We start from the raw sequence: 23,890 nt of genomic DNA on the forward strand, positions 1-23,890 counted from the left end.
CTTGCCACTTCAACTTTTCAGATTCAAATAAGTGAGGAATGATACTGCTGTGCTGTTTCTGGTTTTGTCTCTCCTAGGACCTCTGAGTCACCATTCTCTGAGAAACATTTCTCACTTAAAACAGTTCAGTTTAAAAAATATGTATAATTAATGACTCAGCAGAGACTCTGGTATATTAAGAAAAATGAAGGTTTTTCAGGTTTTTCATAAAAAGGCAGTGACTATTGTCTGTCCAATAAATTCTTCAATAGCCAGGCTGGATCCAGGATATTGTTTATAAGGAATAAGATCTGACAAAAGCTGGAAGATCACAGCAGAGAAGTTAAACTTTGCCTGAAATGTTGTCATGTTTTCCTCTGATCCTGTAGTAATTCTGTTGACATATGGTTCATGTCTTCATTTTTCTTGGGGATTTTTTATTTTCTCATAGGTAATGATGATGATAAAGATTTCCTAAACTGCATTTATGCTAACCTTACAATATTTTTTTAAAAGACAGGTATAATGCCTAGGATAAAAACTAGCTTTTGTTTCAACTTTTTTGACAAGCAGTGATAACTATTCATGTTCCACCAGTTTGTAACAGGTGTTTTGACCAAATTGGGCATTCTATCTGTCCTTATATGGTTATTTCTACTCCTGGTTACTTGCAGTTCCAGGTTTTTAATATGAATCCTGATTCCATACTGTGTCTGCCTTTTAAGGATTTAACAGTTCCTCTTTTTTTTTAAGGTAAAATTTTGCATCTTCTCTTTGCAGGACCCAGCTAGGATTCTGAACATAAATAGCAGCAGCAGTAGTAACAGTTTTTCAAAGAACCAGAAGTTAACAAAGGAGCACAAAGAAAAAGTTTCTAAAGACTCAAAAGAACAAAAAAGTGCCTTCAAAGAAGCTTCCAGGGAACATAACAAATCTTCCAAAGAGTCCTCTAAGAAACCCAAAGAAAACAAACCACTAAAAGATGAAAAAATGGTTCCTAAGATGGCCTTCAAGGAACCCAAACCTATGTCCAAGGAACCAAAATCTGAAAACAACCCCATCCTTACAATAACGTGTGGGCAGCAGCAAGAAAAGAAGACTCTCACAAAAAGGCCTTCTATGCTGGACACTGATGAATCTTCTTCAAGAAAAAGAAAAAAACCCACCTCAGATTCATTATTTAAAAGTTTTCCTAGTGCCCCACCACTGATTCTTGCTTGTTCAGCTGACAAAAAACAGACAAAAGATAAATCGCAACTCAAGGTGGGGAGAGTCAAAGTTGAAAATGATGCACTGGAAAGGAAGACGTCTACTCTGCCACCATTTGATGATATTGTAGATCCCAGTGATTCTGACATGGAGGAAAATGTGTCCTCCAAATCTGACGTAAGTGGTTGTTTAGTTTTGCTTAATACTTTACTCAGTGCTGTATTGAGTATTCCTAGTCTGTGAGATTGTGCATCAAATTTGTGTTCTGCCCTTTCTTTTTCCTGTCTATTGGCAGATTGCCCCGACTGAAGGATGTTAATGGCCATGTTCAAACTTATGCATATTCTAGTTGAATTGTATTGCCTGTTCAAGTCTACTCAATTACTAAATGTCGGCATTAGCACAATGAGCATATGGGAGGTATCGATTAACAATATTGGTCTTTTGATGCTTTTTAGAAATTCATGTTTCTTTTGAGAGAAAAGGAAGTGGATTTAAAAGCTTGTGTTTCACACTCTAAATCTTTGTTTTCAAGTATTAGAGAGTTCAGAAATCTAGGAAAGGGTAGCAGTTATATCTGAGAAGCAGTTCTGTCAATGATGCAAATTTTGTGGAGGAGGAGTTCCTCGAGTCTCACTCTGATGAGGAGGATCTGTTCCCAAATAGTACACTTACCAAGAAGAAAAACATTTTAATGAAAAATTGCTTTCCTGAAAATATTTGTCTAGTGTGCCTTCTCATCTCTTTCAAGTATTATTTGCTGTTTAATTTTATGATTAAAATTAGGATTTTAATCATTCTCCTAGTAAAGTTTGGTTTTCAGAAGCATCTTTCACAGAGATATCTAGGTAAGGAAAGGCATGGTAGGAGAAGCCTTGTTTGGTGCCATTGCTTGTGTGTATGGCTAGAGGTGTAGTGTGCACGGTAGAGGACAGGTTTTCTCAGCCTTTCCTGTTCAATTATCTCAATTTTCTGTTTTCTGATTTGTATCTCTGTTATTGCCATCAGATTCATAACCCTGCTTGCCCTCTCTGGAACAGACAATAAATACCCTGCTGTGGGGAGGTGTCAGCATTAGATTTTTACTTTGTAGAAACCTCCCATGGGGGAGGAGGTAATTTGCTTCTGAAGTGACCTTTTAATGACTGGTCCCTTAGGGCATGCAAAGGCTGTAAAATTTAGAAGGTATACAACAGGACAAGCCCTGCTTTACAGCATGACACTGTGGTTGGAGTGGCATTCTCATTATAGCTTAGAACTTGACTGGTTTGGCTTCAAACCTGAAAATGTACATATTTGTCCCTCTTGGTGTGAATGATTTTTTTGTGTTTTCAAAGAGCTGAATGTTTTATTTTGATTTGTCGCTAACCTTAAGACATGTTATCTACCCTCAGTTAAGGTGGCTGATTAAAATAGATTTTTGGGTGCCATGGAGGAGCACATATGTTTTTACTGGCTACAGCCATTCTCCACTTTTTTTTCAAAGACAGAAGAATTGAGACCAACAAATCCAGTGTAACTGGAATTTTACAAATGGTTCTGCAGAGATGTGTGCTGTGTAGCAACTTGAAAATAACTGATATGTGAAAGATATATGGATGGTAGTTAAGACTAATCCTTTTTAGTTGCTGATAGTTGTTGTCCTCTTTGTTGTCTTGCAATCTCTTCCGCACTACCAATGGTATAAGGGGAATAGCTCTGTATTTTTAATAGGCTGACGCAAGTCCACTTCCACAAATCCATCATCCATCTGCAGTTTGCCCTGTAGGACCTAAGGAGTTCCTTAATTCTGTGCTAAAGCTAAAAAACAGATTCAGGGTTTTCTAAGTCTGTAAGCCACCGTTACTGAGAGGGTAAACTGCCGAAGTCCACTCCAAGAGGTTTGGGCTCTTAAGTATTTTAATGTTGAGATACTGCGTCGTGGAACACACAGGTCTTCCATGGGGGAAGCAGTGTGGTCCTCATCTGAATGAGTGAAAAGGATGTCTGTCCCTTTTGGACTGTGGTCCTTAATAAATCAGGCTGAGTATGGCACTAGTCAGTGATGGGATACTATTTAGAAAGTCAGTGATATACTTACCTGAAGAAAAACTATCTATGAAACATAGAATAATCCCCTCAGGTACTTGAGTCACACAGTTGGCGAGTGCTGTGGGAGAAAGAGCTGGGCAGCCTGGTTAGTGAATATCTGTGGAATTTCGCAGGGAGATGTTCCTTCTGCATTTTACCACTTTTAACCGGGAACCTAATGAAACGTGACCAAGCAGTGTAGTTCTGTATGTTGGAAGAAATAGTTTGGGCTTTTTTGTATGTATTGGTAAGCTTTTAAGTGTTTCAGGAAGTTTCACAGTTAGATCCATAAAGTCTGTATCCTGTAAACATAATCATACTAAGGAAAAATGAGGAAAAAATAAGAAGTTGCAGTGTTACATAGAGTAATGGACGTAAAAATACAACAGTGCTTTTTCTATACAATGACAGTAATTTCAGATCTGTCAATACCTCGTGATACTAACTAACATAGTTGCCTGAAGCTGGGAAGATGCTTCTTTAGTCTAATATACTGGCTTAATAATATACTATAAAATTAAGTCAATTGTTATTTCTTACTCTGGTACAGTTGAAGTGGTGGGTATCATAACCCTGATGAACAGAAGATGTATCATTATTGGGGGGCATATTTGGTAGTATCCAAGTTTATTCCTAAGTGTCTTCAAGAAAGGAGAATCACTATTCGGCAAATTTAGGTTCGGTATAACAAATAATATTACAGATCCGTACTTAAAAGAAAATCTTGAGAGTACTGCAACTATTAACTCAAATTTGAGTCACATGCATTTTTCTAGTTTGAGTTTTATTTATTACATTTATGCAAATATAATAATACTGCATGAATATAATGTTCATACATTGTATGTAATGAAATTATTTATAACTTTGCTAAGAATTTTGAAGTTTCTAAGTTTCTTCACTGAAGGGAGGAAGAGATGGTCTCATTCTCAAACACACATGTTCCAAAATGGTGAGTGTTCTCTTTGCTGGTATTGCATTTGCATATACTCATATGCAAAACATGGTAAATTTGTAGTAAGAGGTGCAATGTAGAATTGTAGAACTTACTGCAGAAATGAGTTTCTTACCTCTTACTGTTGCTGATCACACACAGTATGGTTCCCAGACTTAGATATAGTCCATTATCCGTTCTCAATTGTGAAGTCTGGATTTGGGGTTTTAAAATAAGGATGACATTTTGAAATGTCCCTGTGGTAAAGGAATCTTGCAAGCATGATTGAACAGAGATATTGTTTCATTGGAAAGGTGCTACAGGGTGGCAATGCTGCTGCTCACCTGATTTCTTTGGATACAGCCTGAGTTCAGTTGAATTGGGGTAAAATGTATCATACCAATCAATGGGCTTGAATTTCAGACAAAAATATAGAGTGTGCTCAACCCTTCACAGCCCAAGCATCATACCTAGTTATTGGCATTCAGACTTGAAGCATGGCCTTTGCCGTCATGAGGTAGAGGATGGAGAATTAAAGCACCCTCTGAGAGAGGTGAAGTCTTTTTCAGGTCCTTAAGTGTGTCTTAAGTGTGTCAACAATGGTTGATCTTCCCTTGGAGCTATCCCTTGAAATTCACCTTTCAGAATGCAGACAGATTGTTGTCTTGGGGTATTTCAGAAAGCTGGACACCATCCTTTGGTGTTCTGTAGTTAGTCTCTTTTTTAAGCTTCAAATGTCTCTGTTAAATTCAGTAGAAAATGCAGGAAACCACACCCTTTCTTAGTGATGAACTCTTGTTTCATGCCTTGTTTCATAGTCTTTCTGTGTGCGACTTTGACCGACACCATGTATGGTCGTCGACATGGTGGTCTGTTTGGCATACACTGTAGTATGGTGCACTGTGGTATTCATTTTGATTTTCTGTTGACTTTGAGTTGTTGGCAAGTGAAACAACTGTCTACATTTCTCTTCATGTTGCTTTGTTAAGTATCACTTTTCAAATACATCTGTGAATTAAAGTGTGTTGGACTTAAGTGTTTGTGATCAACTAGATGTTCAAAAGAGTGTGGGGTCTTTTTTGAGTTCATTTGGAAATCACATATAAAGACGTTTACTGGCTTTGGTATGAAATATACAAAATGAAGCGTAGAGTGAAAGCATGCATATTTATAGTTTTGTTGAGGCATAGGCATGGTAACACAGTCCACTTCAAAATCCTAAAGATTTTGCTTTGAAGTTCAATTACAGGATGTTTTAGTTAATGAAAACTCCACCTGTTTGCTTCCTGTGTGGCATAGTGCAGCAACATGACTGAAAAAAAGGACTTGACCTTCATTTTCATGCCAGGCTGAAATATGGTGGTATTCTTCTAATACTTGTGTGAGCTGCAAGCTGTTGTATGAGATGGTGAAATATAGAAATTTGAGTCTGAGTGAGGTATTTTCCATGGATGGAGCTGTCCCTTTGAGCTGTGGAGGCATTTCAGAAGAGATGCTCAGATACTTCTTGTTTGATTAATGCTGGTTTTGCTTGACTGGGTAGGAAGGAAAAAGTGTTACATGGCTCTTGGTAAAGTTGCTGCAGCAGGAGGGCATGAAAGACATGAGGCAGATGATACATACCTATTCAGGTGTATTGTCTGTGTATCTCCAGTTGCAGAGAACTGAATAAAAACTCTAAGTCTGCCATGTATGACAGGGGTTTGGTGCATTTTTTAGGGAATCCATTTATCTCTGATGAATGAATTTCTTCAGGTGTGATTATTTTGCTTGTGGTATGTATTGGTTTTTTTCCTTCCTGCCGGTATATGTCACTGCATTAGTAAGGTAGCAGCCTTTTGGCATGTCAAAGCCTATGGAAATACAGTCTGAGCAGAAATGCATGCTAGCTAATTGTGACAGCTCAGGGATAAGGACTTTCAGTTATTAAGAGCAGAGTACATTAGTAGGGTTTTTGCCTTTAGGAAAAGATTCTGTCTCTTTCTCAGGAAGGCCTTTACAGAACAATGAAAACACAGCACAGATCACAGAGACTATGCCTTTGTACTTAATAAACTGCTTGCATGTCCTAAAGCAGTCTTAGAGTATGAGTGCCTTTTTAAAGGAATACATAAAATGCCACTTTCAATCTGGCATATGATGTAGTAATTTGATGATTGCAAAAGTGGAAGGGTGTTTTGAAAACCCCTGTGGTCTTGTAAAAGCTCCAGGCCCTTGTTAGCTGAAAAAGCCTACTTTCTGCCAGGGTTTGGAGCTAAAGTCTGAGCTTTTTCAGGTAATATTTGAAGTTAGAAGAAACAGTAGTGAGATAGAGCTCCATGTGCTGTTTTCATGTAGTTACCAAAGGTTAAAAAAACACAAAAGGAGAAGATAGGTTTTATTTTGTGTGTGAAACTGTGGCTCTCAAGATGATTAATGGTGCAGAGCAGGGTTTATACTGATCATGTGCTTCACTGCAGACTGGGCCCTGTGTGTTTGCAACTGTCATATTATTACAATCTTTACTTTTTGTGTGATAATTAAATGAAGTTTTTCTGCTTCTTCAGGAAATAACACTGCTCTTAAAATCATGCCAGCACTCTGTGGTATTGTTGGACATAGTACCCTTGTGTTGAGGAGATAATTCAATAGTCACAAAGAGGTAAATGTTGTACAGCCTGAGATGTTTCCTTCCAGATACACGCTCAGAGAAAAATAGTGGCCAAAGATAAGCAGACCTCTTTAGAGAAGTGGCAGTAGGCACAAGTGTGCTCTGTGGTCATCAGCATCTACCATAGTATGGCACTGTTCAGCTGCTATACTTTGCCTATTTTAATTAGACATTTGTTACTGTGAAGCAAAAATTGCTTTGTTTTCACTCACGAAAGCTTAGGTGCATGTCAGGCGGTTCTGTATATGGTGGAATTACTATTGCTGGATGAGGAAAACCCATGACAGGCAAGTAGAGATTCTCTGGGCAGCAAGCTCAAATGTTAAAGTAAGACAGTTTTGTTACCAGTGTCTGTTTGGAAATCATTGGCTTACATAAATGTTAAGAATTTAGAAATAAAGCAGTGGACACAAACTATGTAGATACAATTGAATGCTCAGGTTGCAAAAGTAACCTTGTGAGACCCATGAAATTTTGTATCCTTGAGGCAAAGTCTGTTTGGATATTTTTTTTTTTTTTTTTTTTTTTAGTTTTAGCTTTAGGCAGTGTCACATTTTGACCACAGAATTAACATTAATCGTTTTAAGCTATTAATACAGGCTGCAGTATTTTACTTCATTTGCGAGTGACTACATCTGCTTCATTGTGACTACTCATATGAATTAACTAAAATATTTGCATATATGCAGGTTTGAATTGGAGATAGATAGATATAGATATATACATATATGGATGTAATTGCATATTTTCTGTGTTTCAGCACTGCCTGTTCACCTTCTATCATGCAGAAAGTGAAGGTTTTAACTTGGTTTGTGCTGTGCCAATACTGTAATTGTTTGAGGGGAGTTTTATGGTGTAAAAAGACTTTGTCTCATGTTCAGTAAAATCATGAGAGTTTTGGGAGACCAAGGTGGATTGCAGTCAAAATAATAAATATTAAAGACAGGATATTTTATTTTAATCGTAATGAAGGGAGATCTTCTTAATAAGGATTGCATTGCCTTGAAGTTGCTTTATCTATCTGCTTATATAAATAATGTTGTGATTCAGAAGAATGGCTGCATATGTTTAAAATAAAATCCAACACTTGACACTTTTCAGCTGGCATTTTATCTACAATAGTTACATCTATTCGAGGCTTTTATGCCCGTTTCTTTCTTATGTGGAACCAGTATGTTTGCACTTCTTTTAAGGGAGGCAACAATGTCATGGCTTACTCATGTATCTTTGAAAGTTTGCTGCCAAACTCCCCATCAACTTCATTAGATAATTTTGATAATTCTTCCCATTCAGAGGCTTGTACTCTCGTGATGACAGACATGAACTTTCCAGGACGCAACATAAGTACACAATTTAATTTTTATATTTAAAAGGCTCAGTAATCCCCTGAAGTTTAAGTTTTACTAACTGTAGTAGTTTCACATTCGTCTCTGTTTCTGTTTACTAAATTTAGTGCAGTAGTTTGAGTGTCTTCTCTGCCGTGAGACAGGATCAGGAGAGAAGCAAAACAGGCCCAAACTTTAAAGTTACTAAGATAGATTTATTAACACACACTAAAAGAAAAAAAGAGAATCAAAATGAAGCTTTCAAAACACCCTTTCTCTTCCCTCCAAGTGTTCACTTTTTTTCAAACAACATAAATGACAAAACCTAGAACTCTAGGTCAGTACCACTTATAGTCTTTCATTCAGTTTTTTTTAGAGAGAGAAGTCTCCCCTAATTTGTTGTGGTTTCAACAAGAGAGAACAGTCTACTTTTGTGACTTTTAACTCTCAAAAAAGCATCTGCTTGGGAACTTCTGCAGTCAGGGACTTCCAATATGACGTAGCTTTTCCCATGTGGCTACATATGGGCCATGGACTCATGCATACTGGGGTGCCATTTTAAAGATAAAGAACTCTAAAGGCAAAGGATTATTCATCTCAGGGAACAGAGATGTCTTCTCACTTCTTCACTTGATGCAGAGGGCTTCTCATCTCTCTCTCTCTCTGTTCAGATATCTCATGGGACCACAAGATCACATCTACTAATTCAGTATTCACTCAATCAATTGCAAATATCTTTGCTCAAATCCATGAATCTGAACAATCTTTTTCCTTAATTCGTACTGTTCATGATTTAAAGGAATACTCTAGCATATTCATGTTACAGTCTGTTACCACAACTCATAGGAGATTTTCAGCCTAGGACCAAGACAACTTGTCATCTCTTCCACCTGAGGGGTCACTCTTCCTTCACGGACTTTGATATCTTCATGCTGTCTCTTTAAATATCTCCCACTCAGACTCTTTCTCTCCCTCAGAGAAGGGTTAGGGCTTTGGAAGCTTCATCTGTGCCAGGAAAGAGTTAAATCTTGCCCAGGTCCTCTCCCCCTTGGCTGCTGCTCACTATGTCAGGTTTCAAGGCCGAGCCGATGGCAAGGGGAGAGCTGAAGTGGCCCAGGAAGGTGGCAGTCAGGAATGAAAGCAGCCAGGATCATAAATGCCTGTAAATGTTTCTTGCCCACCCCTCGGTCTCATGGGGTGGGCCAGCCCGGGCTTGGGGCTGCTCTTGGGGACCCCAGAGGAGCATCTGCCCCAGCTGGTGGTGTGGGCAGCTGCTGGGGCAAGCTTTGAAGTTAGCTAGATGTTAGTAGCCGGGGTTTTTCCCCTCCATCACTGGCAGCTGCTGCTGGGGCCCAGCAGGACCTGACCTGGCTCGCCTGGCTGCCACACGGCTGGTGTTACCTGCTGGAAAGCCAGAAAGAAGAGAAATTTTCCTGGGATTCTTCTGATTTTTAAGCCTGTGTGTTCCCAGAGGCATGTGATCTGGTCAATTGGTCAATCAAGCTGTCAGCTTCAAAGCAAGTAACTAATTGGTTCTCAATATCAGTACTAAAGCAGCACACTAACACAGGATAAAGACTGCTTGAGCTTACTGCTGCAGTGGGTGTGTACTCTGTTTCATGCCTGTGCATTAGGAATCACTGTGCATTGCCTGCTGATGAAGGAGGGACTGCTGTTCACCTCCCTGTGCTGTGGAGCCCTGGTGTCTGATGCTGTGGAGGAATGCTGGGGCAGCCTCTTGGATTGGGCAAGGGATGCTACTGATGGACATCATTTGCCTTCCCCAGACTCAAGGATGGTGGTGCCTGTGTGTCTCTGTTCTCCCAGTATTGAGGTGTGCATGTAAGCCTGGTACATGAAATAAGTGAAAGCAGATGTAATCAAGCAGTTTTCTTTCATGCCATCTCAACATTATCCACTCCTTCTCTGCCAGGCAACTATTGCTGTTTAAGAGCAATGTCATACCTGAAACCAATTTTAATAGTATTTTGAGTGTTCACTGAAGGTGGTTCAAGATCACCACTTCAGCAGTAGAAAAACTGCTACATAGCTTAAACTCTTAAATGTTGGTGTGGATTTGTATTAACTCTCTGAGTCATTATTCAGAAGAGCTGTTTTGGCTTAGCCAATACCTCAGTACAGCTTACATCTTTGTTAGAAAAAGATGTCACAAAAATAATTACTTCATGCTTTTTCCTACCAAAACTCAAAAAAACTGAGTAAAGCATCCAGCTCTATTGGTACTAAAACCTAGCATTTTCTGTTGAAGGCCTCTAAGCTTTCAGGCTTTCAATCTTCTCTTGAAAATAGAAATCTTTATCTGCCCAACAGAAATGTATACTTTGTGCTTCCTCTGGCACTGGGTATGTTAGTGAGGTTTCTAGTGCCCCTCTCTGTGCAGTAATATCTCACGCCATTCATTCCCATCGGGGCTGAAAACATGTAGGTGCATGACCATATTTATTTGGTGATCAGACTTATTTGGTTATTTGTTTTAACATTGTGCTGCTGTAGAGGGATGAAGAAATTTGATAATTAATGCTGTCTTTGGCCTAATGAAAATGACAGTCTTTGCACATGTGTAGCTCAGTAAGATGGGGCTGCCTGAGTCCAGAACATGTATGTAGGGTTTTTTGAACTATCTTGAGATATGTTACCTATTCTTGCTGTGGATACCCAAACATGAAAGAATTCCTTACTGTGTATTTAGTGTGTTGCAAGCCATCTGGCAAAGGGGAGGAAATTATGCCCTGTGTTGTAGGAATTAATGTTTCATACAGCAGAGTTAGAAGGTAAGGATGAATGGAGCCATTTGCAGTTCACAGACTCTGTTTACCATATCCACGGAACTTGTATCATCATCTCGGAGTGAGATGAAAGGAGAGTTTAAAGGTGACTGATAATAGGGCCCCTATCAGCAGCAGAGCTGTGTTTTGTTGCTGAGGTTAACAGGCAGCTCTACCTGTGCCTGGGCTCCTCGAGGAAAGATGACTCACACATCATGGGGTAATCAGAGCTGGGGCTAGCAGAAACTGGATCACTGTCTCAACACAGATTACCCCACTGAGAAAAACATTGCAAAACTTATGCTGTTTAATACCATACTTGGTGAACAGTGTTGATTAGGACAGAAGTAAATCAAGTGATTTTGCTGCTTTGTATGAGGTCATTTTAGGTATTACCTGAATAACAGGAGGAAGTTACATACAGTAACCTGTGTTTCATAATTCAAATTATCAGCTGCAAAAGTATTACAGTCTAAACTGTGGCAAGAAAATAAGTAGATAAGGCTGTGACAGTTTCAGTATTTTTCAGTATATGGATGATATTTTTGCATTGGTGTTTTAGTGGATTTTAGTTATTACTAAGCAACTGTATTCTGTAGGTGAACAAGACATAGTTTCAAGATAGTGCTTATTGCATTTTGTCTTTCACAAGAAGAGTGAAATGTTATCAAGTAAAGTGCCATGGTCTGAGTATTCTGGACAGCAGCAATTCACTTGCAAAATTACTTGGGTTCAGGGCAGGAAAAGACCAAAGGAGGAAGCCATTCTTGCTGCTCTTGGTGGCCTAAATTTGCTTTGGGAGAGGACTTGTAAGAGCAAACAAAATTTTGCATGTTAAATGTTACAATTTTAGCTAAAGGAAACAGCTTGTAGATGAGATGTTTCAATTTGGTTTGTTGGTGCCATATACAACCTTTTTGATCCTTTGAACAGTGTAAAACTCAAGATTGATCTGGTTTGTACTACATGAGATCTTAATTTAGCCAGTATTTCAAATAATGTGTTATAGCCCAGTATTTTTAATAACTTCATTCAGTACTTAAGGTACCTATCAATTACCTGAATGAAATGAAGTTTAAATAGAATGAAATTTCTGAATGAAATGAAGTTTAAATAGAAAAAAGTATCACATTTCTTTATTTTTGTAAGATTGTCGTGTGTTATGGTCTTATGTCTTATGAAACAGAAGCAAATCTCTATTATGCACATAAAACTCGAATCACACTATCAAAATTTTAAATCAGAGAAGCAGAGATAAGGATCTTTAAATAAGGATTACTTTTTGTAATATTCTTTTCGTAAAAGTACTTACGTAGGCAAAGTTACAGCAAGCAGATGTGTCAGCTGTAAATGGTAAAGAACCAATAAGAAAATAGAAATCTGCTCTATGCGTTTTGTTTCAGAGAATCAGCATTGTATGGTCTGTGTGTATATAATGTGGATGATCTTTTGTGAAAACTACTAGACAATCACATGATAGTATCGCAGAGTGAGTGCCTAGGTGCCATCTTATCAGACGTTTCAGATCTCTAGGGAAAAATGTGTATAGAGCATATTGTTACCAAACACTATATCTAAAAATCATTGTTCATTTACATCCCAAGTATGGCTAAAATACATGTACCTCAAGGCTGGCTAAAAGTGATGGCATTTTGAAAAACAGTTTGAGGATTTTGTTTTGTTTTAGAGAGTCAAGAATTTTTTAGGATACAGCATATATTTTTTTATTTCAGCTTTACACTGAAACTGGAATCTACAATAAATGGAAGCTGAGGTTTTCAGATAATCCTCTAAATCCCAGAAGTTAAGTTTGAGGGACGAGCAGATACAACGAGGCTTGCTGTAAAACTGACAGGGCCAACAGAGATCTGCATTTGATTTCTTCATAGTTAAAATTTGAACAATTCCGTTTTCTGGGACATGAATTCAAGAGCCTGTGCAGCAGGACTTCAGAAAAAAGATAGCTGTTATTCATATATTTAGATCTATGTTTAATTGATTTGTATGACCATGACAAGCTTTCCATGTAGTAACGTTTTAGTGTGGGGTCATGCTGGGAATGTTCTACTGGGTTTTAGCTACATGAGAATAGAGGATAACTGTGGTGAATTTGTGAAGTCTTTGAGTACCTGCTGAGAAGACCAGATTTCTAATATGGAGAAATTTACCACAGTACCTAATTATATCCATAAAAGCAGTTTTACATGTAGATGGTTCTCCAGTTGCTTCTTTTGTGTAAAATTTGGAGTGTGTGAACTCCTCTAACATTAGAACCTCAGGTCTGGGGGAATTTAGGTGAACTGTCTTACTGCTGTCCCAAAAGTGACAGCAAGCTGTTTGATTTCCCAAACAGTGAACTGTGTATGCATCAACACCTGTCCTTCTCAGTGGTAACACATAACATAGGGCACTGTAGATAAAATAGAGCAAGAGAAGGGAATTGGGAAGTCTTAGCTTCCAACACAGCAGCTGAAGGGGCTGGCCAGTACAAAAACCACCTATCTTCTATCATTATTAATTGCATTAGAGCAGAAGATGTAGAATAGTTAAATGAAGCTCTCACCTTGGCTTTAATACCTAGACTGAATTTTCTGGTTTATATTTAGTACTAAAATTGAAGTTACTTTCTTTCCAAAACATATTTCCTTTATTGGGTAAGACAGCTCTGTGTATAGAATATGCACAGAGGGGGAGGGACAGTCACCATCCTCTCATCACAGAGCTTTCATGCCACTGAGCTTTTAAAATGAACAGTGTTCTTCAAATAAGTATATCTTATATCATTGGGCTCATTTTTTCCCCATATGGTTCAGACTTTCTATGGAATGCAGAGCTGTTAAATTCCTCATTTTGTGCTGCTCATACTTTATCAATTCTTTGTAAATACTGATGTCTTTTCACACATTTTTTGGGAAACGTGGTGTTTAGTGCCAGTTTTGAAAAGCCTTCATATAACTTGTCTTTGCCAGCATGACCTACATAATCAGGACAGTATTTATCCTTCTTGGTAAGGCTTATCTGTTTAGAACTTCCATCAGCTTGCCTCTTGTGTTTAAGGACCACGTTCATAATCATGTGACATTTTTAGTTTCTTTTATCCTTAGATTACTCATTATCTTGTAACCCTGCAATCTGTGGAAACTGTAATATTCAGCTACTATGCAAGGCAAACCTTGATCTTCCCTCTTGTACTTTTTGCTTGCTTTACTATATGTCTGCCACTCTTTCCAGTAAGGTATTTTCGGCAAAAATACCCTACAGGTTACAGAACGATCTTCACTAATGCTTCATCTTTCAATTTTATTGCACGGTGTTCTGCAAAAGAATTTTTATTGGCATTTTTTGCTCAGTCTCCTGTTCATTAATAATCATTAATAATCTTGTGCATTTTTGTGTTAACATTGCTTCAAGTTTACTTCTGATTTATAAAGGTAAAATAAAAATTCTTTCATAAATACAGAAGGAAAAGGGGTTTTCTTTCAAAATTAGATAACATGTTTCAGTAGGACAGTCTCTAAGGAAATACAAATCCCACTTGATTGAGTGCAATTCTTCAGAGGTTTGCTGGTTTGAAAGCAAAACCAGTGAGAGACTCCAAGTTGGAAACACAGGTTAATAGGAGGGGGGTAGGAAAAGGTAAAATAAGATAAATAAAAAGCAATAGTACAAAAGACCCCTGAGAGAGTCAGAGTACAATCTGAGCAAGGTGGTGGAAGCAGTCCAGATTAAGTGGTCTTGTTGAAGACGTGATCTCATAGAAAGGTCTGGTAGCTCTTGTCCTCTGGGAATCCAGTGGGTAAGGGCCTCACCTTGCTGTCCCAGATCCCAGCTTATACCCAGATGGGAACGCTTGACTCCTCCCCCTGTGTGGTGCATCTCACAGTGGGCTGATATCATTCTGTGAGTCACGAAGTGGGTCCTTGATGGCCCACTAAAAAGAGATAGCGCCCAGAGAGTTACCTGTGAGTCATCAACAGCAAGGTGTTTGATGGACCATTCACAGAAGATAGTCCAGAGGGAGAGGGGGCAAGGGGGACGCTGCCATACCTGGTTTCAACAGCTCCTGAAGATAGTGATTGAATACCTACTTTGGGCACATTTTACATTGTAACCTAGACAAGAGCAAACAGTTGCAAAGATTTGGTTAAGATCTTCTCTTGGTGCTACTTTTTAAATGAAGGCTGTGTTTCAAATTCAAAGAATCACAGACTCCTTGAGGTTGGAGGATAGCTCTGACTGTTAACTGGTCTGCCTGCCCTCTTCAACCAGGGCTACTTTGAGCTGGGTGGCTAGGACCCTATCTAGACATTTTTTTCAATATTTGTTAGGGAGGAAGATACCAAAATCCCCCTGGGCATCCTGTGCCCATGACTGGTTACCTGTGCAGTGAAAAGCTGTTTCAGTGGGAACAGCTCTTGTGTAAGCTACAGATAGGTTGAATTATTCTACTGAAAGCTGAGTTCACTTGCAAGGTACTTAAGTGGCAGTAGAAGTTCTAAGTGCAGGAATCTTGTTAGAGAAAAAGGCTTGTCCTGCAGGAGCGTGTTTCTCCTCCCTGAAATCTTCAATTTGCACAAAGTGGAAGCAATGTTCAGCTGTATAAGTAGTTTCACATGTATAGACTTCTCAGTATGTATAGCACTGGGAAAAGAAACATGTGTCTAGACTATCATGCGTAAAAAAAAAGAAATATGTAGACTGACTGATATGAAATGAGAGACTTCTTTACCACTTAATGTTTACTTCAAGAAACAATTTGTAAGCTTCCTTCAGGAATGGTGCAGGGAAAGGCAGGAAAAACCGTTGTCACCCACATACAGATATCTTCTATTTCTTAATATAAGGATTAATAAAGATCTTGAAACGGTGGGGGTTATTTTTAGAGTCATAGAATCATACAATATCCTGAGGTGGAAGAGACCCATAAGGATCATCTAAGTCCAGCTCCTGGCCCTGGACCAGACAGCCCCAATAAGTTGTACAAATTGGGACAACCATGAAATATTACAGAAAAACAGCTCTGTTATATCTTTTGTCATAAATGAGTGGGTTTTCCTGAAAATTGTTTGCAGCTCAAGAGTGAGCTACTTGTACTAACAGACAAGAATCTGGAAATGGTAGAAGCCAGGTGATTTAGAAAAATCGCTGGTTAAAAAGGTACCTTTTTACGGAAAACATGGGTCAAAGAAAATTGCCTTTTTTTTGCTGAACAGCTTCAAAGAACAGAATCCCTCAATCAAGCCTAATAAAGAAGTCACGGTCTCCTATGCATCACTATGAGAGCACTAAAATGAAGTAGACTGTCTAAGAATGCAATAAATCATATGGAGCTATTGCACGAATGAACAGTTCAGGCCCAAACTCTCATTACCTTGTCTGTAGAAAGAGAAAGCCGGTAAAACAGGAAAAGGCCATATGAGAGAAGCTCTTAGCCGATACTGTCTTAAACTTTTATTGTTGAAAAATACGCTCTAGCTAATTTCAGACTCATTAAAAATAAGTATTTTGTGATTAGGAACCAGTGAATAAGATCAGAAAGCTCCCAAGTGTGTAAATCCCTAAATACCTAAGTCCTTGGGATAAGTGTAAAACTGCCAAAAAGCCTTGCTAAAGTGACAAAAGATACTCTCTGTTAACTGGAAGCCTGGGTGCTGTTGGCACTAATCTGTATTCAAATATGAAGGTGTATTTTTAGTTCGTTCTGAAAAGGCAAATCTTTTCTGTTGATAACATTTATTCTTAGGTTAAAAGCAACTGTTTCCTCCGGGTATGCTCTCACCCAGATTTCTCAGTCAAAAAATGAAGGTTTCATTTCCAGTACTTAACAGTTTTAATATTTATGCTAATCTGTATTTCTTGGAATAAATTTCAGATAGGGCTGTTTAAGGAAATAAATTAAGTGGTTTCAAAAGTTACTAGGAACCCTTTTTAAATATGTAAGGGTGATCATATGTGTTTCATAAGGACTTTCTGTGGTTTGAGTTTTCAAAATGATCTTGCTAAAGCAGAGCAAAAATTTTACAAGGAAAATATACGACTTGGTATGTATTTGTATTCATTTGTTCTTGTGATACTGACCCAGTTACCTAATGTTGGGAGAAAATTTTGACATGGTGCAATTTCACTGGTATTTTCTTGCTTTATAATGAGAATGAGACTAGGCATCATTTTTCATTTCAAGCAAGCTGGTTGAAGAAGAAAGTAGTGAACTTTTAATAGTGAAATAGTCTCTGTGCCTGTGTGATTTTTTTCTGTTTAGACTTTTAGCACTTGAAAGCCAAATATGACTGTCTTTTAGTGTTTGCCATTTTTTTTAATGGATTGGACTTTAGATACATTAAAGTTCATGTTGAAATTAATAAAAAAATTAATAAAGGAAAAATACAGTTAATGGAAATCTGCAGAAACCAGATCTCAGCTAGTAATTTTCCTGCAAGAAGCAGAAATTGATGGATAAACCAGATGTTTAAGAGTAGCCTACAGCTAGACAACTGAACTTAGTTTGCAGATGTCATTAAAGTTTGCATGGACACTTATTCTTCATCACTGCAGTCTGTTTCATACTATCATCATTATTTTACAGTAAAAAAATCTTGTAAGGTTTTATGGAAACTCAGGAAGAAAAAAGGTTTTTTTTTCAAAAATGCTTGATTTTCAGAGCAGTGTCAAGTGATGCTGCAGTGTGTTTCAAAAAGGTCTGATGCTGGTTACCATGTAAGAATCTCTTGATACTCTGAAGTAGGTTGTATTGTTGGTTGGGTTTTGTTGCACAGGGTTGATTCAGTTGTACATAAGTGACATACACCCACACAGTCAGGTACAGAGTTTGTATTTTGACTTATTTTGACTGTATGTCTGTGAGAACTGGAGCTGGTGTTGATTTAAGGAGAGCAGATGTTAATGGTGTTTTTCTCAAGCATTCTGTTGCCCAAATAGGCATCTCTCATGGCGAGAAAAGGCAACAAATGGCAGTAAATATGCCTGCTGTGTTATGAAGGGCAACATTAGATTGACTTATGGAGGAAAAAGCGACTGTTAGGCCTAGGTAGTCTGTGTGTGTTAAAACTGAGTTTTACAGACATTTGTGCTGTCATTTTTGAGAACAATTTAGTTCTGTCTTAATCATGAGGCAAGGAGAGTCAGAAAATGTTGGTTAGCCTGGATAACACATAATGATAACACACTTGTATAAAAATTTAAAGTGTACACAGGTTTTCTTTTTAATAGTAGAACATTATTTCCTAATCCAATTTTCACTGTTCTTCTGTATGGCCACTTTTTGTTTTGTGTTCTCCATTAGCACCCCCTCTGCTCATATACCAGATACATACTTTCTCATCTGCACAGATGAGTGTGCAGAGATGTACCACTGAGTCTAGGCATCAGCCAAAAAGTATACTGAGACATGCAACCTGGCAGCAGGAAGCAAGACTCTTCAATACTGAAGAACAAAATAGTACAGAGCAAAATATACAGAATTTTTCCGTGAAGGACTTCCTCATTAAATTAAAGGGAAATTTACACATTATAAACAACAGTGGGAAAAAATGTTTAGAACTGTTTGTTGAATAGTATATATTGATTTTTAATAACTGCTTAAAAATTCAGTTCTCTTTTGTAATTAGTAAATTCTAGATAATTTCTCTTTGTAACCAAGTATACCTTTTGGTTCAGTCACATTTACAATCTGCAGAGTTTTGATATATATGGAAAATATTAGGATTAACAGAATTTTAGTAACAGCATAAAAATGTAATTTGAATCCCTATTTTAAGACTTATTTTTAAAGAGAGATTAAACAAAACTGTGAGGTTTTCCAGCATTTAGTGTGGTCTGCTCAGGTCTTTTGTTTTTCAATTCCACAATGTCATTGCTAATGTGAAAAATGTTGCATCTCCAGTATAACCATGACAGAGATGCCTTAGGTCCATTATAAACTCATTTAGGCTCTCACGTTGTATAATCTTTCAAACAAGGCATTGGAAACTTCTTGTTAGGCTTTAGCAAAGAATTAAACTTTGTATGTTGTGTATGTTGGTGAGTGCAGCAGCAGCAGTAATTTCCACAATGTTTGCCTCACTAGCACCTGAAATTAACGTCTGTGAGTGTTATTTGACCCCACTTTTTTTTTCTTGACAGGATACTTTAGGCAGTGACTAACCATAAGAGTTTTTCTAGGCAAAAAAAAGTCTCTTAAAATGTTATTTATTTTCTTTTTTTTTTCTTTTAAGTCTGAACAGCCCAGTCCTGCCAGTTCCAGCTCCAGTTCCAGTTCCAGTTTTACACCATCTCAAAACAGCAGACAACAAGGTACCAGTAAAGGAAAAGAAATTGAAAGGAATGTGTGAAATGAGGGGGCCAATTAAGACAGAACTTGTGACATGTCATTACCTCTTCTCTTCTGTGTTTCACTTGCCAGAACTGGCCACAGTTTTGATTTAGAGACTTTTCTGCCATTGTTTTCAGATTTGGCTGTAAGGACAAAATAAAAGAGAGAAAGAAACTGAATCTGAGCAAAGGGTGTGAATATTGTTTGTTTTGAAAGACTAAATACATGCCAGTCACTTAACAGAGGCTGAACCCAAAAGAGCTTCTGTTTCTGAGTTGTTCTTCTGCAGGGTTAGGTAGCATGGCACCTGGCTCCATCTGAAGCCCTGGAAGAGTGTGGATTTCCCATGGGCAGCCAACAGAAACCCACAGATGTGTTTATGTAGACCCTTTCAAAGGCTGTGATCGTCCCATACTACTGGGAAGTTTAAATAGCACACAGTATTTACTTCAAATACATGGCAGGGAGGCATGATGGTTAGACTTCAAGTTTGCATTTTGGTTTCCTGGCTAATAATTTCAGTTTACTTGAAACTCAATGTGTTTTTCTTTCTGGAGGATTTGCCAAGGCATGTTTTCTGTAAATAAATTGATATTCATTATCCATGATCTATTAAACTTCTTAGTTCCTGGTTGGCTTCTTCCCCTGGTTTATAAGATTGTACAACCGATACATTCTTAATGAACTTTTGTTTTATTCTTTGGATAAGGAACATTTGAAAAGCAGCCTTTGACTAAACAGAATTGTTTATTTCAGCCATTTCTATTCCTTAATGGTAGACTTGATTTAAGGTTATGACAATACATAAGTGCCTCAGGCACACTGATTTTAAATGGATTGTCACGTGATGCATCTCTCTCCTACTGCCTTTCTGTAGGTGACTGGTACTGATTTTCTGATGTTTTCTGGCAGTGTCACTCCATGTGAAAGAAGGCAAGAGCTGAAGTGAACTGTGGTAATGACTGGCTTCAGGCAGTTGATATTTACCTAAGAATAAACAAATACACTTCCTGCTGAACCCCCATTTTTGTTCTCACGAAAACCTTAGTGGCGTGAACTGTCCACTACAAGCCAAAAGACTTGGATACTCACTTCTGCATCTGTCATCTTTGCTGGGAAAAAACTTGTTGAATTAGTAGTTTCTTCTGAGCAATCTGGTCCCCTCCATCTTTTCTGGTTTATATATAAGATGTATCACAGATTGTCTTTCAATTCTTCATATCTTCTCTAGATATGAAGAAATCTCCAGATTTATACTCTGATGTGAACAGCTCTGAAGTGCAAATGGTGTATACATATTCTCTTTATTGCCACAGTAAATAGTGGTTCCTGCTTCTTTCTGGGAGTTCCTGGGCAAAAATCCCTGCCCAGGCCATGGATTTGTGCATCAAAGGTATAGAGTACCAAGCATACCGTGGCATGTTCATGCTGTATGTTGTGTTCTGGTCAGAAGCCATGCTTTTTGCCTAAATGGGAAGTTACTTGACAGGACTGTTCTCTTTTTTGGTTGCGTTTAGACTCCAGTGCTCATTCAGGTGTCAAAAAAACACAGCATGAACTTTTTTCACCTCTTTTTGCATAAGGAGCAGGCTAACCTGCGGTTCCTCAAGTTCTTCTGTCCTTGGGGTTTACTTTGATATTTATCTCTCTCCTTACCAAGAAAACTTGCTCGTGGGCAGCTCCAAATTTTCAGTTTCTCATTAGCTATTCTGATATCTTAGGAAGTAACAACTTATCAAACCTTTAAAAAGGTTATTATGGAATTTTAGAGTAAGTGTTACGAAAGACCAGGAAATTGCTATCCATGATAGAAAAAAATAAAGACCTGAAAATTAATACTTTGCTGATCGGTAGAAAAATGTGCTGAAAAGTTAGCTAGCAATGTGCTTTTCAGACTCACAGACATGCTCCTACTCTAAGTTAGAACTTGTTTGGATGACAGGTTGTTCAATGCTTATGTCAGTGATGGATGTATCTGAGGAGTCCAAGTTTCTTTTTATTACTGCTGCTGTAAAAGCTGTTTCCCTCCTTCATGGGTCAGATGGTAAGTTATTCAGTCAGACTGCAAGTTGCCATTTGCAACGGAGCATTGTCTGCCTGAGATGCAAACAGGGACAGAAAATGGAGCACAGCTCAGCTGCTTCTACATATCAGCTCTGGGTGCGTGGACAAGAAGCATTTCCATGCTGTCACCTATACAAATGTCTGGTGAACCGGAAATTTGTCCATCAGGACCATCTGGTTTTCTTTCCTAGGGTGTGAAAACAGAGAAAAGAGTAATTTCTCTGAACCTGTCCAAACTATGCCAATTTATAGAAGTTCTAGGGCAGCCTTAATGATAAATCATTCCAATCAAACAACAGCTTTGAAGTGACTTGCACAAAACTAGTCAGAATTCCTGTGGTCTGAACTTTTCAATGTTTGGAAAAGTCCATAAAACTGTTCTCCCCGTTTAGGGAACACTGTCATACTCATAACTCTGTTATGAGTGTGGCACCTTCTCTGCTGGCAGTCACTCCTTGACTCAGTTTCCCCATTAGCAAATAGAGAGTTGAAAGCTTCACTTCAGGCTCACTGTGTTCGTGTTAGTACTGTGTTTCTTGGGCTGAAGGAATTACAACCATAATAGTAATTGCTGTTCCTACAGCCATCCCTGGAGCTTTCAATTGCTGCTTCATGTCTTGGATGGGCTGTACTTCCTAATTATATATCCTGCGGTACCAGGACATTTTACTTCCTTCGCTCTTCTAATCTGCTTTTGCCCATTCTTATTTCAAGTAGCTGTAGTGTTACACTTCTCAGGTCTGTTAAATATATTCCTCTTTCTGTAACTGTCTCTTTGAGCAAAAATCAAAACCTAAACTGAGTTTCATGCAGTTTTTTGAGGAAGTCAAGCTTCGTACTTGTTAATTCAGGAAAGGTGATAACATGGTGTTGGGTGGTATTGATGCACTCTGTACTTATCAACATGGGTGAAATACTTTTTCACATTTCCACATTCAATTGACCCTGAAATAATGGGAACACCTGAGGTTAAAATCCATAAAAACTAAGAAGACAAAATGACTGCCTTGTACAATACAAATTAGTCAGATTAGTTTTTGACTTGTTAGAACCAACTTCTCATACATGGATTAATCTAACAAATGTACTAATACTGATCAATATGTCCCTGTAGATCTTTACTCACATATAATGAAAAAGCAAAAAATACTAAATCGTAGCAGTAAGAAAGAAACATGCTTTTAGCAAGCATCCATTTCATGTCAGTTCCCTCTGTCATGAGGAATTTTACTTACTTCAGCTGTAGTCCAGGGTGCAGATTGTTCTAACACTTGAACATGTGAGTCACTTCATTGTCATGAGTAAGTCTGTTGAAGCTGAGTTGCTCATGTGAGTAAAGATTCACGAATACATGAAAAGGTCCCTGCAGTATAATCCCCCAGTGCATTACTTCAACTGTTTAATTTTTAAGACTCTCCTCTCTCAACACTGTGTGGGGAAGATAGTTTTAAAGGCTGGGTAAGTTGTCCACAACACTGGGAAGTAAACTTAATTGTATTTTATTGTCTCTGCTGTTTCAGGTCCATTGAGGACTATAATGAAAGATCTGCATTCAGATGATAATGAAGACGAATCAGATGAAGCAGATGAGAAGGACAATGATTCTGAATTGGAACAACCTGTAAATACACGAGGAGGAAGCAGGAGTCGCAGGTGAGTGTCTCATGATGGCTAGTGGCCTGCTGACCAAGACATTTAGTGCTTGTTAGTAACAAGGTGAGTTCTGAAGTTCTCAGGGTGCTGAGTAGCAAGTGGACAGAAAATTCATTCTTTCTAAAGCATTTGCACATAAAAGAGCCCCTTTTAAACACCAACACAGCTAGCCATTCCTGATACAAACTCTTTCTGTACTAATGCAGTTATGATGATCCTCATTTGTTTGACTTTACTTGATTTTATGGCGTTGTGACTTGAGAAGAGGAGTTATAATTACTCCTTGGCCTAAATTAGAGAAAAATTTCCTTCAACTGTTTAATAAGCTATTCTATACATAGTCACAAGACCTCTTTGCTTACTGGTTTTAGATAAAGTTGTTAAATTGAATCCATATCAATGAAATTTGAATTTTAAGTAAATTCTGTGCTGCATACAGTAAATAATGCATGAAAGTGCATTGGAAGGTAAAGCAAGCATCTGTCGCAGAAATTGTTTAAATTTTTGCTTTTTTAGAAGAACCCTCTATATCCTTGCTGCAACCTTCAGAAGGTATTCCAAAATTCTTCTGGTGTTCAGGGAGTTTGAAGCTCTATCCAAATGGTGTTCAATGTTAGGGAAGACCTAAAACTGCCTCTCTCAAACACTCTTCATATTAGGTTATTTAGGTAATTCAGAGGGTTTTCCTGTTAGTGCACAGCACCTGAGTGCCAGTGTCAGCTACTGCTTGAATAGGAAGATAATAGGAAAAGTTTAATGAATGTCACCTGCTTCTTTGGTGTACTGTAGCAGCTGGAATCTAGGAGAAAAAGACCAAGATGACTAGCTGTTTGAGGACTTGTTGGTGTCAGTGATTGTGTAAAGGATTGTTTCAAGCTCAGCTTGTCTCTG

At 38.1% G+C, this 23,890-nt stretch overlaps 1 protein-coding gene across 1 annotated transcript in view; it reads left to right on the forward strand.

Annotated features, from left to right (window-relative positions):
• Window positions 1-23,890, forward strand: part of MLLT3 (MLLT3 super elongation complex subunit) — a 130,774-nt gene that overhangs the window by 91,480 nt on the left and 15,404 nt on the right. The window contains 3 exon segments of the mRNA XM_066339997.1: window positions 760-1,365; window positions 19,185-19,263; window positions 22,867-22,999. Of these exon segments, the coding sequence (XP_066196094.1) occupies window positions 760-1,365; window positions 19,185-19,263; window positions 22,867-22,999 (818 nt within the window).

This window comes from Sylvia atricapilla, chromosome Z, assembly GCF_009819655.1.
Source record: "Sylvia atricapilla isolate bSylAtr1 chromosome Z, bSylAtr1.pri, whole genome shotgun sequence".
Taxonomy (NCBI): domain Eukaryota; kingdom Metazoa; phylum Chordata; class Aves; order Passeriformes; family Sylviidae; genus Sylvia; species Sylvia atricapilla.